Here is an 11,938-nt window from a genome sequence, read left to right on the forward strand (position 1 = left end):
ACTGTGTAGGTGAGAGCAAGGTGCTCGGTAAATGGAAAGCAGAAGATATTATTCCTTTTATGGCAACATGTCCTGAAACATATTTTATTCTTAAGAGGATGGTGAGGAAGAAGAGAGTTTATTCAGCATTGTCTCAGAATCCAGCTTCCCTTAGCAGGGATGATGACAAAGCAGGAAGCCTGAATTGTTATTCTATTTGCACATCTGTAGTTAAAATCAAGAGCAGAATTCTATTTGCACATCTGTAGTTACAATCAAGTTAAAAGCAAGAGCAGAAGAGGTGTGGTCACACCCAGAAACCGTGTAGGCAACTCTAACCTGCTTTTAGGTTAGAAATAGAAGAACTGCAGCTCTCGATGCTTTGGTTAGTTAACAGCTATTTCTCAGAAAGGGAACAGTGATTTTTTTTTTTAATAATACACAATGGGAGGAGTTTATTCAATAGATGGAGCCTGCCGGTAATTATAATTGTGTTAAGTCTTCATTAATTCTGTTTTCTACAGGCTTAGTCAATGATTTTTATTTTTTTTTACTGTTATCCAACACAGAATCTTTCTTGCTAGCTTTCTGGCTAGCTTTCTTGCTAGGTTTCTAAAAATCCTCGTCGATAACCTTTTCCGGGTGTTTGTCTCAGCAGCATCTTTGAATGACTCATCTCTGCATTAATTCAACAGTCCAGTTCTTAACCCTGCAAGGCGCCAAGTCAGCATAAACAATGACCATGCCCCCTTAAATCATTCTTCATAACGATCTCTTTGGTCAAGAATTTAATGCCTGCACTTGTCAATATTCAAGACAAGTCACCTACAGCCCTGTAAAGAAAAAAAAAAATCTAGAACTAGCAAAAGTATTGTGTGCTGGTTAAGCAGTCACCTTGCAATAAAGGAAGTAAATTCTTTTTCTGTATTTGAAATACAGACAAGCAAACAATTTGTCTCCAAGATAAAATCTTTGAATCTTAAGTATTTGTTGGCTAGTCTCTTGGGTTTGGGCTTCTTTCTTTGTAAACTATATTTAGTTCAGTTGAATACGTTAAAACATTTTTTCCTTAAAGCAAGAAATATTTTCTTTTCCCTCCCCACAGGGTTTTGCACAGAGCTTCCTCCGAAGAATGTCTCACCGAAGCTCCATTCCTGGCTGTGGTGTCACTTTTGAGATAGTCTCAAATATTCCAGAGGTGAATAAGAATTCAAAGTATCTGAAATTGGCTGACAGTCTCTAACTTCCTGATTTTTTTCTTATGGTTGAGCATGCTCATTCTTGCTGCTGAAAACATAAACTACCATTCTTATAAAAGATTAAGCAAATTTCTTTACATGTTCTGACTTAGCAACAGTGTGTGTCTTATCAGTGTCACTACGTATTTTGTTGGGTGAGCATCCATTTGCTTAAGTCCTTGAAGAAATCTTTTAAAGAAAGAGAAAAAGGGGAATAAAGATGGCTAGGTGAAGTGCCTGATGTAAGGGACATGCAAATATGTTATAGAAAAACAAAATGCACGCAGCCACTTGGCTTCTTATAAGTAATGTCTTAATGTAACCCTTGATTCCTGAGGATGTTCGTAGTTGGATGCTAATCCCTTCCTTCCAAACAGACGCTTTATAAGATCACTTGTAAAAAAACATTAACACGTGAAGAGCCAAAATGCTGATTGCTGCCTGACTCTTTTATGTTCTGCTGTGTTTAACGCTCTGTGTTGAGATGTTTCTCAAGTGGTGTGTTGGGGTTTTTTTGTTTGTTTTGTTTTGTGGGGTTTTTTTTTTTGCAAGTCACTTGAAATTTTGTTTTCCTCGCAGGGTAGATAATACCCCAAATGTGTTTGAGTACTTTTTAATTACAAAATATCTAAATGCAACCCTTTAGCTAATCAATGGCAATGTCTCACTGTGAGACTCTCAAGAACAAATAATAAATGAAAAAACAAGTATATAGCTTGAGATGATGCTAAATATGCCTTATCACATTTAACAAGACATTTGAATCTACCCCTGAGTTTAAGGGAAAACAATTCTGAATCAGTCCTGCATGTTTTAAAAATACATTTTCTTGTTTTCTTTGTTCATGTTTTTATTTTAAAAGGTTGCCATTTCTTTTCTTCTTCCCAGGATGCTCAAGGAGCCGAAGAGAGGGAAGCACTAGCCAGAATGGCAGCAAACGTCAAAGATGCAGATTCAGCTGACTCTGAAGCCTATATTGAGAAATACTTGCGGAGTGTGCTGTCTGTAGAGAACATTCTCACCTTGGATCGTCTGCGCCAGGTCTGTTTTGACTCTAGCACTCAAAGCAGTGTATGGCAATGCAAATGTGTTCATAAGTGTTTCATAAGGCTGGCAAACCAAGACCACCACCTCAGTGCATACCTCAGCTTTGCAAAGTGTGCCTGTGGCAAAAGGCCAAGGAAGCAAATGCAGCTCGCTTTGCAGAGATGTTCTCACTCTACCTGCAAAATGGATGGATTGGACTGGAGGCTTTATATTAAACGCACTGTCTCTTATGGGATCCTTAGTTTGAGATCATGCGTTGCTAATTATGTTTCAGAAAGAGCAGTTATGGTTGGTGTTAGCTTTTGCTTTCTGAAGCTTAGGCTTTAATGCAAGTTTCTGGAGTTGCTAGTAGAGTTCTTGTCATTTTGCTTGTGTTCAGCCTTGAAGTAACCCAGCCTGTTCTGTTGATAACTAAGACATTGATTGGGTTAATCTTAAGCACTCTAGCTTGACCTGTTTACCAAGAAAACTATGGAAGAGAAAAACATTTACTGAAAATTGTTCTCCTGGATATAAATTATGTAGGCGCAAAAGAAAGTTATGCAAAGCAAGCCAGAGTATGTGCCTGCCCACTATAAATTAATGGTGAAAGTGCAATGTACTCGGAAGTATTGAAAGCAAGTTCCGTGTCATATATAATTAGTTTAAAGGATTAAAATAGGAGCTCAGCTAGGAAAAGGAATCTATCTTCACATCTGTAAGTCATCTCCTAGAATCAGTACAAGCTCTAAGATCCTACGTGTGTCAATCAGCAAAATACTGGATGTTAATGTTTCTCCACTCGTGCACTTCTAGCTGTGTGATGTACAATTTTTAGATTACGGTACACTTCCCAGATGGGAGCCTGTGCAATAAAGCTGTTTAGAAACATTTTTCTTGTGTAGACAAAGATGGGATGATTGGAGCTTGGATTCTTGCAAAACATGCACAGTATTTTCTGTTCTTTGCTTCTGTATGGTTGGCAGGAAGTTGCTGTAAAAGAGCAGCTAATGGGAAAAGGAAAACTCTACCGGAGGAGCCTGAGCTCTCCCAATGTGAATCGGGTGAGTATTCCACACCGACATCTGCAGTGTATTGAGGGCAGCAAGTGCATCTTTCAATTGCAGATCCCTATAATGCCGGAGTCATCGAGCATAGCAATACATTTTCTTTTGTTTGACCCTTCTGTTCATCTGTGCTATTTGTGTAAATCGCTAAGTAGAGACAAAATCTGCATATATTCATACTTTCATCATACAGATTAGCGTGCTTTAGAGTACCCACATAAATCCAGATCATCTGAAATAACGATGTAAAAAGAACTGCAGAGCACTGAAGGCTTTTCACCTAGCTATCATCTTGGAGACTTTTTTTTCTTTTTCTGTAGAAGATTTGAAAGCAAGTTACAAGTATTTGCTGTTTTTAATTTTGTAACAGCATTGTTTTGTTATCTTATATATTATCTTTTTCTTGATTAGTGAATAAGAAGGAAAAGACACTTCTGCTTTCTAACATTTTTAATGAAATGCTTTGGTAGAACTAGTAATGAAAAGTTGTTAAATTTTTCCCCTTTTAGGTCATTAATTGGGGATTCACCTTTCGTCTCTTGGCTTTTAGTTCTGCTTTAACTGCAAGATGATTTCCTTTCACCCTTATGTCTGTCAAGGCACATATTTATCAGTTTAAGTTTTTGTTCAGAAATAATTCTGCCTGCCTTGACCATTTCAGCTTTCTGGAAGCCGCCAAGATCTAGCTCCTCCTTATAACCTGAGCAGTAACCGGGTAAGTATCTGAAGCTCTCCTCAGAAATCTTTTATAGAAGAACGGTTGCTACCATGACTGCTTTATACCAGTTACAGGGGCATAGGTGGGAAATATCCTTAAAAATGAGGCACACCTGTGTGCTTCTTGTGTGCTTGGGACTATTCACTGGCCATACTAGCCTTGTTTGTGCAACCCTGGATGTCTCTGGGAAGGCTCCCAGGCCTTAATCAGTCACGTAGCACTACTGTTAGTGGCTGTGGCATGTACTATGGCAGACCTGAGTCCAGCAGACCAGATTAAATGTAGCCATCCTTCACGTGGCGGTGCGTTTTTCAGGGGACGTTTTCTCATTGTTAGTTTCAAAGCTCTTCCAAAGCTTTCACCTGGGTAAGGTGCAAACCTTCTGGGTGTAAGGGACGGATTTGGGTTCACATGTAAGCTCAGGTCCACCCTTAAGACAGAATAATATGCCGTGAGCCTCTGCCCTTCAGAGGGAAACGAGCAGTTTTAAGCTTGCAGTGGGTGATTTGATAATTCAGTCCATTACACTCCTTAAAAATAACAGCGTAGATCAAAAGCATTTCTTTAAAAAGTGAAAGATTAAATTTAAGCTTATTTTCCAAAGCCTAGATAAACTAAAGGGTCTTCTCATGATAGATATTCTGCCCAGTGAGCATGTAGTCATTTTAAAAGGGAGCATCTAGTGGTGACAAGGCATTTTAATGCATAATGCAGTTGCACGGAATAATAGAATTTTGATGTAGTGCTCCAGCATTGGTTGCTAAATCTGCTACATCTGATCCATGTAGAGAATGCTAAAATATGTGCAGGTGATAAAGTGCTTACAGCAACTTCTGCTTGGAGAGAACTGTGGAACTTGTCAATATTGTAGGTTTTTTTAAGTGAAAATTAAAGTCCAGAGTCCTTAATGATTTTTGTTCTTCTCTTCCCCTCCTCTCAATGATTTCCCTCATTGCATGTTTCAGAGTCCAAAGGTCCCAGCAGAGGTAACGCATTAGGTCCACCTAATGAGTGGGATAATAATTTTATCTCACTATAAAGTTTATTTTGCTCACTTAAACGCTTTTACTTCCTGCTTTGAAGATGCTGCTGTTGGTGTCTCATTTGCATAGTAGGCAGCAAATGAGTTTTTTCCATTGAAAAGCCTGTCATTAACACAGTGTGAAATTGGTACAAAGGAGAGAAGATTCTCCTTCTTCGGGGCATCTTATGGTTTGCTACAACGCTATAGCTGTTTAGATGGCATTTTTCCGAGTTCTTTGGACAGGGTGAAGTTATTTCAGAAATGACCCCGTTTTTGCTTAAAAAAATAAAAAAGACATAAAAGCAAACAAATGTGTGCCAACCATGTGCAGCCTGGAAATGAGATAAACGTTGAAAATGTCTTTCAAATCTTTCTCAGGCTTTCTGGCTTCAGATAGTTCAGTGGTAACAACTCTTGATTTCTTTCAAAGAGTGAATTTAAATTAGCAGCGGGCCAATGGAAAGCTACGTTTGTCCTTCTTATCGTGTTAACACTCTCAGAGGAATGACTGTGTGCCCCCTTCGTCGTACCAAGCTTTGGTTAACCGAGTTCATTGGTAGTGGTTTGCATGGGCTTTTGCAGCTCTGCCTCCTTTGGTGTAGCCACTGACAAGTATGTTGTAGCACTGTGACTTGGGGCTGAGGCTGTGTAGCTTACCTCCTTGCTTGTAGCATGCTTACTTTAAAGTTGCTTGTTGCTCAGGACAGTAATAGCGGCTTATTGGGGGATTACAAAGTCCCCTCTTAGAGATTTCTACCCTTAGAGATTTCTTAGAGGCCTCAGGTTCAGTTTCTATAGGGAGATGAATGGAAGCTTCTGTAATCACAATGAAACATTAATCAAATTCTTAAACGTTCCTGTAGTGCACACAAAGCACAGTGGTAACAGCATCCCTATGTATTTTAGCATAAAAGATCCACAGACGGTTTCGTATGCTGATTTTTAGCTAAGTTAGATGTCTTTTGTCACTTGGAGGGCAATTCAAGTGGAAAAAGAAGTCTTCTCCAGCAGTGATGAATCATTATTCTTCTGGGAATTTGTTTTTGTTTTCAAGTGGCTATAATAGGCTAATCTCAAACAAGTGGTGTATTGTATCATAAGAAATGTCAGTCACAATATAGTAATTGCATCCTGAATTGGGTGCAGGACTTATCTGCCAAGCCTGTGTATGTTAATATTAGTGGAAGCCTTTACTTATATCAGAATCTTCCTCTCCTTAGCTTTTATTCCATTACTTCATTTTCCTCTCTAATTTTAATGTTGTTATTCCTGGCATTGCTGCTGCCTTCATCGTGGATCTTAAGCTCTGTAGGAAGGCTCCTGAGCCTCATTCCTGTATGTAAAGCACTATTCGTACTGGTAATGTTGTGAATGTGGATTCTACTTCAGTTTTCAGCGCTATGAATAGCCAGAACTCTCTTCTCTAAAAAGTTAGAAAAAGAAGTAACCGTAGCGTAGGTGCAACTAAACCAGGCAGGCCAAAAAACTTTCCAGAAGTAGGGTCTGGACTCATCTTGCAGCTGTAGCTGAATCTTTGTTCCTACACGTGGATGGGTGGTCACACTTCCATGAAGAGCTAGAAAAGCCCGTCTCCAGGACTGCAGGAGACGTGTAAGTTTGGTGTATTTTGAAAAAAAACAACTCTAAAGAATGTCTTGGTGTATTGATACCACAGAGAACTTCCAAAGAGCAGGCCAAACCTCACAGTGAGATACATGTTTGTATGACGTATTTAAATCGCCACTGGGATTTTTTTAATAACCTGTGAGCTTACCTAATTTGATGAGAAGACAGAGGGATGCCTTCTAAATTAACTTCAGAAGACAGTCTTACAAATGTTAGGTTAACGGAATAGCATTTGATATCACCTCTAAGTTATAAGTTCTTGCTTAAATGAGCAAAAGCCAGTTTTTACTCCTATCATCACTACAGGTATGGTTATGGGAGAGTGAGATTAATTTTGTTTCATCTTGCACGTCAACACGAGTATCAGGTAGAAGTATAGAGTCCCTTAGTGCTGGTGTAAGGTACAGAGCTGGATTTCTACATTCCAGAATACTTGCATTGGAAGCTTAAAAATTCTGTTGACTTATAAATTCCGTTGACTTAAACTGATGAATCAGTTGCACAAAGAATGGAAGACACCTCTGACCTGTTTTACAGCAGTTGTTAAGGCTATAATCATATGCTGATGAAAAATTTCATGAGCTGTTCTTAAAATACCTTTGCACAATAACCATTCTGTCTCTGACAGCTGTCTTTCCTTTCCAAAAGGCCCAATAGTTCGTAGCTCAAAAGCTTTGTATCCAAAAGCTGAATAAGACAAGATTGTGCTACTTAACCTTCAGATTTCACAGGGAACCAGAGTTTTTTTTCATCAAATTGGTACAATGTAAATAAATTTGAATACTCTAGTTTTGTGGTTCATGAGAACAAGTGCCTTTCACCCAAGCTGTATGCTTAAACGTGTGCTACCTTGTCACTTCTTCCGTAAGTCTTTTCTGAACTGCTAAAACAATAAAACACAAGAACTGTTCATTTCTCTTATCCGGTGGCAGCATTATAATGGTCTGTCAACTTCAAGAAGGAAATCATTGTCAGGTAAAGCCTGTAGATGACTTGGGTAGCGATCACCCATATTTGCTGTAAAGATTTTATGGGTGCCAGTGCTGACCTGAACCCTGGTGTTTTTAACGGGGGATGAGTGAAAGAAGGGGATGCAGTGGACAAGAAGGAGAAGGTATTATAGAAATAACACACTTTTTGAACAACTTCGTATCAAAATGCATCAAATGACAAGTGTTCTTCTGGTGGCTATTTTTGATTTGTTAAATTAAGTCACTTGACCTCTGTTTGGTCACTTGGCAGAGACCAAATATATTCATGAAATGATGGCTCCTCAGGGCGAATGATTTACAAGCTTCCTTCCTTCTTCTGACCACCCTTCTTGATAGAGGAAAGATTCACAGCACTTAAATAATACCAATTGCTTAGACTTAAAGTGTAAGTGTTTCAGTTAGTGAATGCACAAAGCAATCATCTGAGAGTGCTACGTAACGTGCATATGTGAAACTTGGGAACTGTATCAAGTTAATAAAGTTAATAATTCTTACATTTTTTTTCTTTTGAGAGATTGAGATGGGTTATCTTTCAATCCAGTTTACTAAAAGCAGTCATTCATCAACTACCTTTTGCCTCTGCAGATTCTTAGCACAACAGTTGACCCTTTCAGTTGTCTCCAGCATTTTCTTTTGCAAATAAGTTTCACCATGTGCTCCCCCAATTTACCTGCTTCTTCATGGTTTGTTGTCATCTCAGATTTGAGGGTCACATTACCCCTAACGTGTGTGAGCTACAGTCTAAAATGATCTTTCCTCTCCAAAACAAATGATTTATTATTTGAAAAACCTAAATGCTTTAAGAATATGGCCAGACAAATCCTATTCACAAGTGCACATTCCTGTTCTCAGGATCTGTATTTTATTTAGTCTGGCAAAATACTTAACATTATGTAGGACATGTAGTCATCCATAGTATCAAGGCTGAAACTAAATTTACTAAAGATACTTAGAAAAAAGTTTTTTTCCTAAAGAGAAAATCACTAAATCCTGCTGTTCTTTCTGTGCAGGATGAATTCCTTGGAAGTGTTTTGCTCTGTTCCTTATCTACTCTTATTTTTTTTGAATCACTCTTCAAACAGGTCTAGAAAGCCAACATGCTTGCCTGAAATGATTTTTGTTGGAACAGTCAATGAAGGGCACTTCTGACTCAATAAATCGTGATTCAGAAAACGATTCAGTTGCTCCTTACCTGCATTGAGCCAGTGTTGTAGTAAGTTAGAAAACTTTCCCCACGTAGTCTATTTCTTATCTCTCTGTGGTCTCCAGGAGCCCTGTAGGCTTGGCCTGTGAGTAGAAAATGATTAGGACCTGCCACCTTTGTCCATTTGTCTTTAGTAAGTTGATCATCATTGTAAGATCAGAAAGCAACTCTAAGTAAGCTTCAACGTCCTCCAAAAAAGAAGCTTTCCGATGTTTTCCACAGTTGCATAGTTTTTTTCTTAATCTGATGCCAGGCTAATGTCAGCACCAGGCTAATTTACCAGGCTGATGGCAGTACCAGACCCAAAGGTTACAAAACCAAATAGTTTTTCAAGATTCTTTGAGTCTTGTGACCATATCCCACCAAATATTCATCTACTTTCTTTAAACTCCTTCAACACCACTGAGCTGGTGCATGCAAAGAAGACTGAATTACACCGATATGTTCGTCTGATCTGGATATAATCTGAACTCTTCTTCCATTTTGGCTTTCCTCTTGCAAACTAATCAATCAGTGGGAGCCAGAGGAGACTTCAGAAAAAATTCCACACCCCTAGGAGTGTTGCATTAAGTCACTGGATGTTTCCATGGCTGGCTTTAAAAATCTACTGCGGAGTGTGAAACAGTCACAATGTCAGGATAAGAAAGCAGACTTTTGAATGGATGTAATTTGGGCACGACTGCAGGCAGTCAGGCCAGCTAAAAGAAATCAGCACTAGTTGAAATGCAAGACAGCAAACCCTGAGTAAGAGTTTCTGTGGAGTGGAATAGGAAAGGCTGTCTGATAGAAGCATTTCGTGGAAAGAATTTTCCAGACACGGACAGGATTTTTTGATGCGTGCAAGACGTGAGAGTTGCAGGTCAAAGATAACACTTAAGTTCGAGGCTTAAGGTAAAGGTAGAATAGCTCTGTCATCCACGCTGATAGGGCAGGAAGCTTTCAAGAAGGGCTTTAAACTCCAAAGTACTCAAAAACACAAGACTAAACAAACCCCTGGAGTTAACTGCTACTCCCAGCCTGGGTTACATCAGTTTTGACATTCGGGATGGCTGCCTCCAGTCAACTCAGACACCCACTACTCTTTAGGTATCCCAAATGCTACTTCACAGAAACTGAGCCCGTTGTCTCTACATCTAATAATGTAGCTGGTAAAGGTCTGAAGACTCTGCAGAAGTGCACGTTACTTGCTATTCAAAGCAGGAGAGCTTCTGTGGGACTAATTTATAGATCCAAATGGAAACGATTTTTGCTCTGGGCTGCTCGCTGTGACCTTCAACCCATTGGAGAAATCTATTCCTCCTATCCTGGCTTATTTATTATTTGTGAAACATTCACGACTTCAAGTTACAGTTGAGATTAGTTTCGCTGCCTGTCATTTTTCTGTTCAAGGTCAGATTATTTGCTTGCATCCTATGGTGTGAAGCTTCTTGAAAAGGTGCATTTCCTTTCTCTTCCCCTGGAAAACTACCTAAAACCTGTGGTCTGGGGTGTAGCAGGTCTCTCCTGCCTCCTTTCTAGTTTGTCCACTGTACCATCTCATTCTGCAAGTGTTTCTGTTACGTCTTTTAAAAGAACCAGCACGATACAGACACACTATAATGAAGACAAGGGCAGATATTGTGCAGACCATAGCCCAACCTCTTACCAGAAGTGTGGTCAGAGTTTGATGTATGTCAGGTTGGTTGCCTTACCACTGTCCTGTCTTCACAACTTGTATTTCTGGAAAAGTACAGCTTTTTTCCTGGGGGCTCTTTGCTCCTGACCAGGACAACGCTTTTCCACGAGACACTGAGACTTCGCAGCATTCGAGACCAGGCTGTTTTCTCCCATAGACCCTCTCAACATATATTGGATTGCATTAAGATCTCCACATAAAACTTTTAGCAGCAGCTTCCTCGGATTCTCTTTGGCCAGTCGCTAGATTTGTCTGCGATGACACTGCAAGGTGCTCTAAAAGATTTTACCTATGATAGAGCTAGGAAAACAGGAGTTTGCCACTTAGATTCTCGAAATTGCACTGGTGGGAAATGAGAGCTCGGTAATTCTCTGTATTCACCGAGAAGCTGTTGCCGGGCCAGCCTCTGACTTACAAGGTTGGGGTGGAAGATGCAAAACCCCAGTGACCCCATTGTTCAGAGAACTCACACCCCATGATGTGTGGCTCCCTCCCTTGGGATCCGTGTGGTCAAAACCCACCCAGGGGCTCCTGGGCACCCGCGGAGGCAGGGGGCCTGCCGCCTGCTCTGCTGCTGTTTCTTACCCCTCATCAGTGCTCAGGCTCTTGCAGGTCTGCAAATCGTCATCTTTCATCTTCATAACCACATCAAAACTCCGACCTGTCTTTGCTTAATCTTTTTCTTGGCTCCTGGTATCTACAATTTGTTGTCATGTGTTCCAGCTCTCTCTTTGCCAGGCCGTTAAACAGAAATGCAACTACCACGATCATTTCCTCTTGATCTGATCAACGTGGCCACATCTGACCCTAGGCACTAACGTCCAGCCTTTGGGTCTAAGATCCTATTTCTCTTCTTGCCCAGAGCTCTGTCTGTCCTCACCCCTTCTTTCTGACGCTTCATCCACTTCCCGAGCAGATACACAAAATAGTTAGGAACTTGGGGCAGTACTATTTTATTTTCACCTTGTCATAATGTGCTCAACTCCCGAATTGAGTGAAATATTGTAGTTTTAAGGTCTCTAAGCAGGCTTTTTTTGTGCCTTGATGCTGATGGGAGCTGAGGGTGCTTATCTTTCCAGGACTGGGTGTTTCAACTAAAGGTGCCTCGGGGAAGGGTCTTTGCTCAGCTCGGCCAATTCTGAACTTTGCAAAGGTGCTGTGCAAGCTGGCATGGTGTGTAAGAATTGCTGTACTCTTGGTGCTGTGCTAACTTGGAAAAATGCAACTTTTTTTTTTTCTTTTTTTCCCTAGGGCCGATGGGAAAGTCAGCAAGATGTATCCCAAGGTGCCGCAAACACCAGCAGAGGCATTAGTCCATCTCGTACCTCTCTGCCAGGCTCTGGGCAGCAAAACCACTCTCCTGATGCAGGTACGGGCTTACCTAAAGCT

At 40.3% G+C, this 11,938-nt stretch overlaps 1 protein-coding gene across 9 annotated transcripts in view; it reads left to right on the forward strand.

Moving 5' to 3' along the window:
• KIF13B (kinesin family member 13B) overlaps positions 1 to 11,938 on the forward strand; it is a 124,955-nt gene that overhangs the window by 92,887 nt on the left and 20,130 nt on the right. For 7 of the 9 annotated variants that reach the window (XM_048079314.2, XM_048079315.2, XM_048079319.2 and 4 more), the window contains 6 exons: positions 1,085 to 1,177; positions 2,106 to 2,258; positions 3,230 to 3,307; positions 3,972 to 4,025; positions 4,994 to 5,014; positions 11,801 to 11,918. In XM_048079314.2, the coding sequence (XP_047935271.2) occupies positions 1,085 to 1,177; positions 2,106 to 2,258; positions 3,230 to 3,307; positions 3,972 to 4,025; positions 4,994 to 5,014; positions 11,801 to 11,918 (517 nt within the window). The remainder of the gene's footprint in view (positions 1 to 1,084; positions 1,178 to 2,105; positions 2,259 to 3,229; positions 3,308 to 3,971; positions 4,026 to 4,993; positions 5,015 to 11,800; positions 11,919 to 11,938) is intronic. The other 2 variants (XM_048079316.2, XM_048079317.2) reach the window with 1 other exon arrangement.

Source organism: Anser cygnoides, chromosome 3 (genome assembly GCF_040182565.1).
Source record: "Anser cygnoides isolate HZ-2024a breed goose chromosome 3, Taihu_goose_T2T_genome, whole genome shotgun sequence".
In the NCBI taxonomy this organism is placed as follows: Eukaryota; Metazoa; Chordata; class Aves; order Anseriformes; family Anatidae; genus Anser; species Anser cygnoides.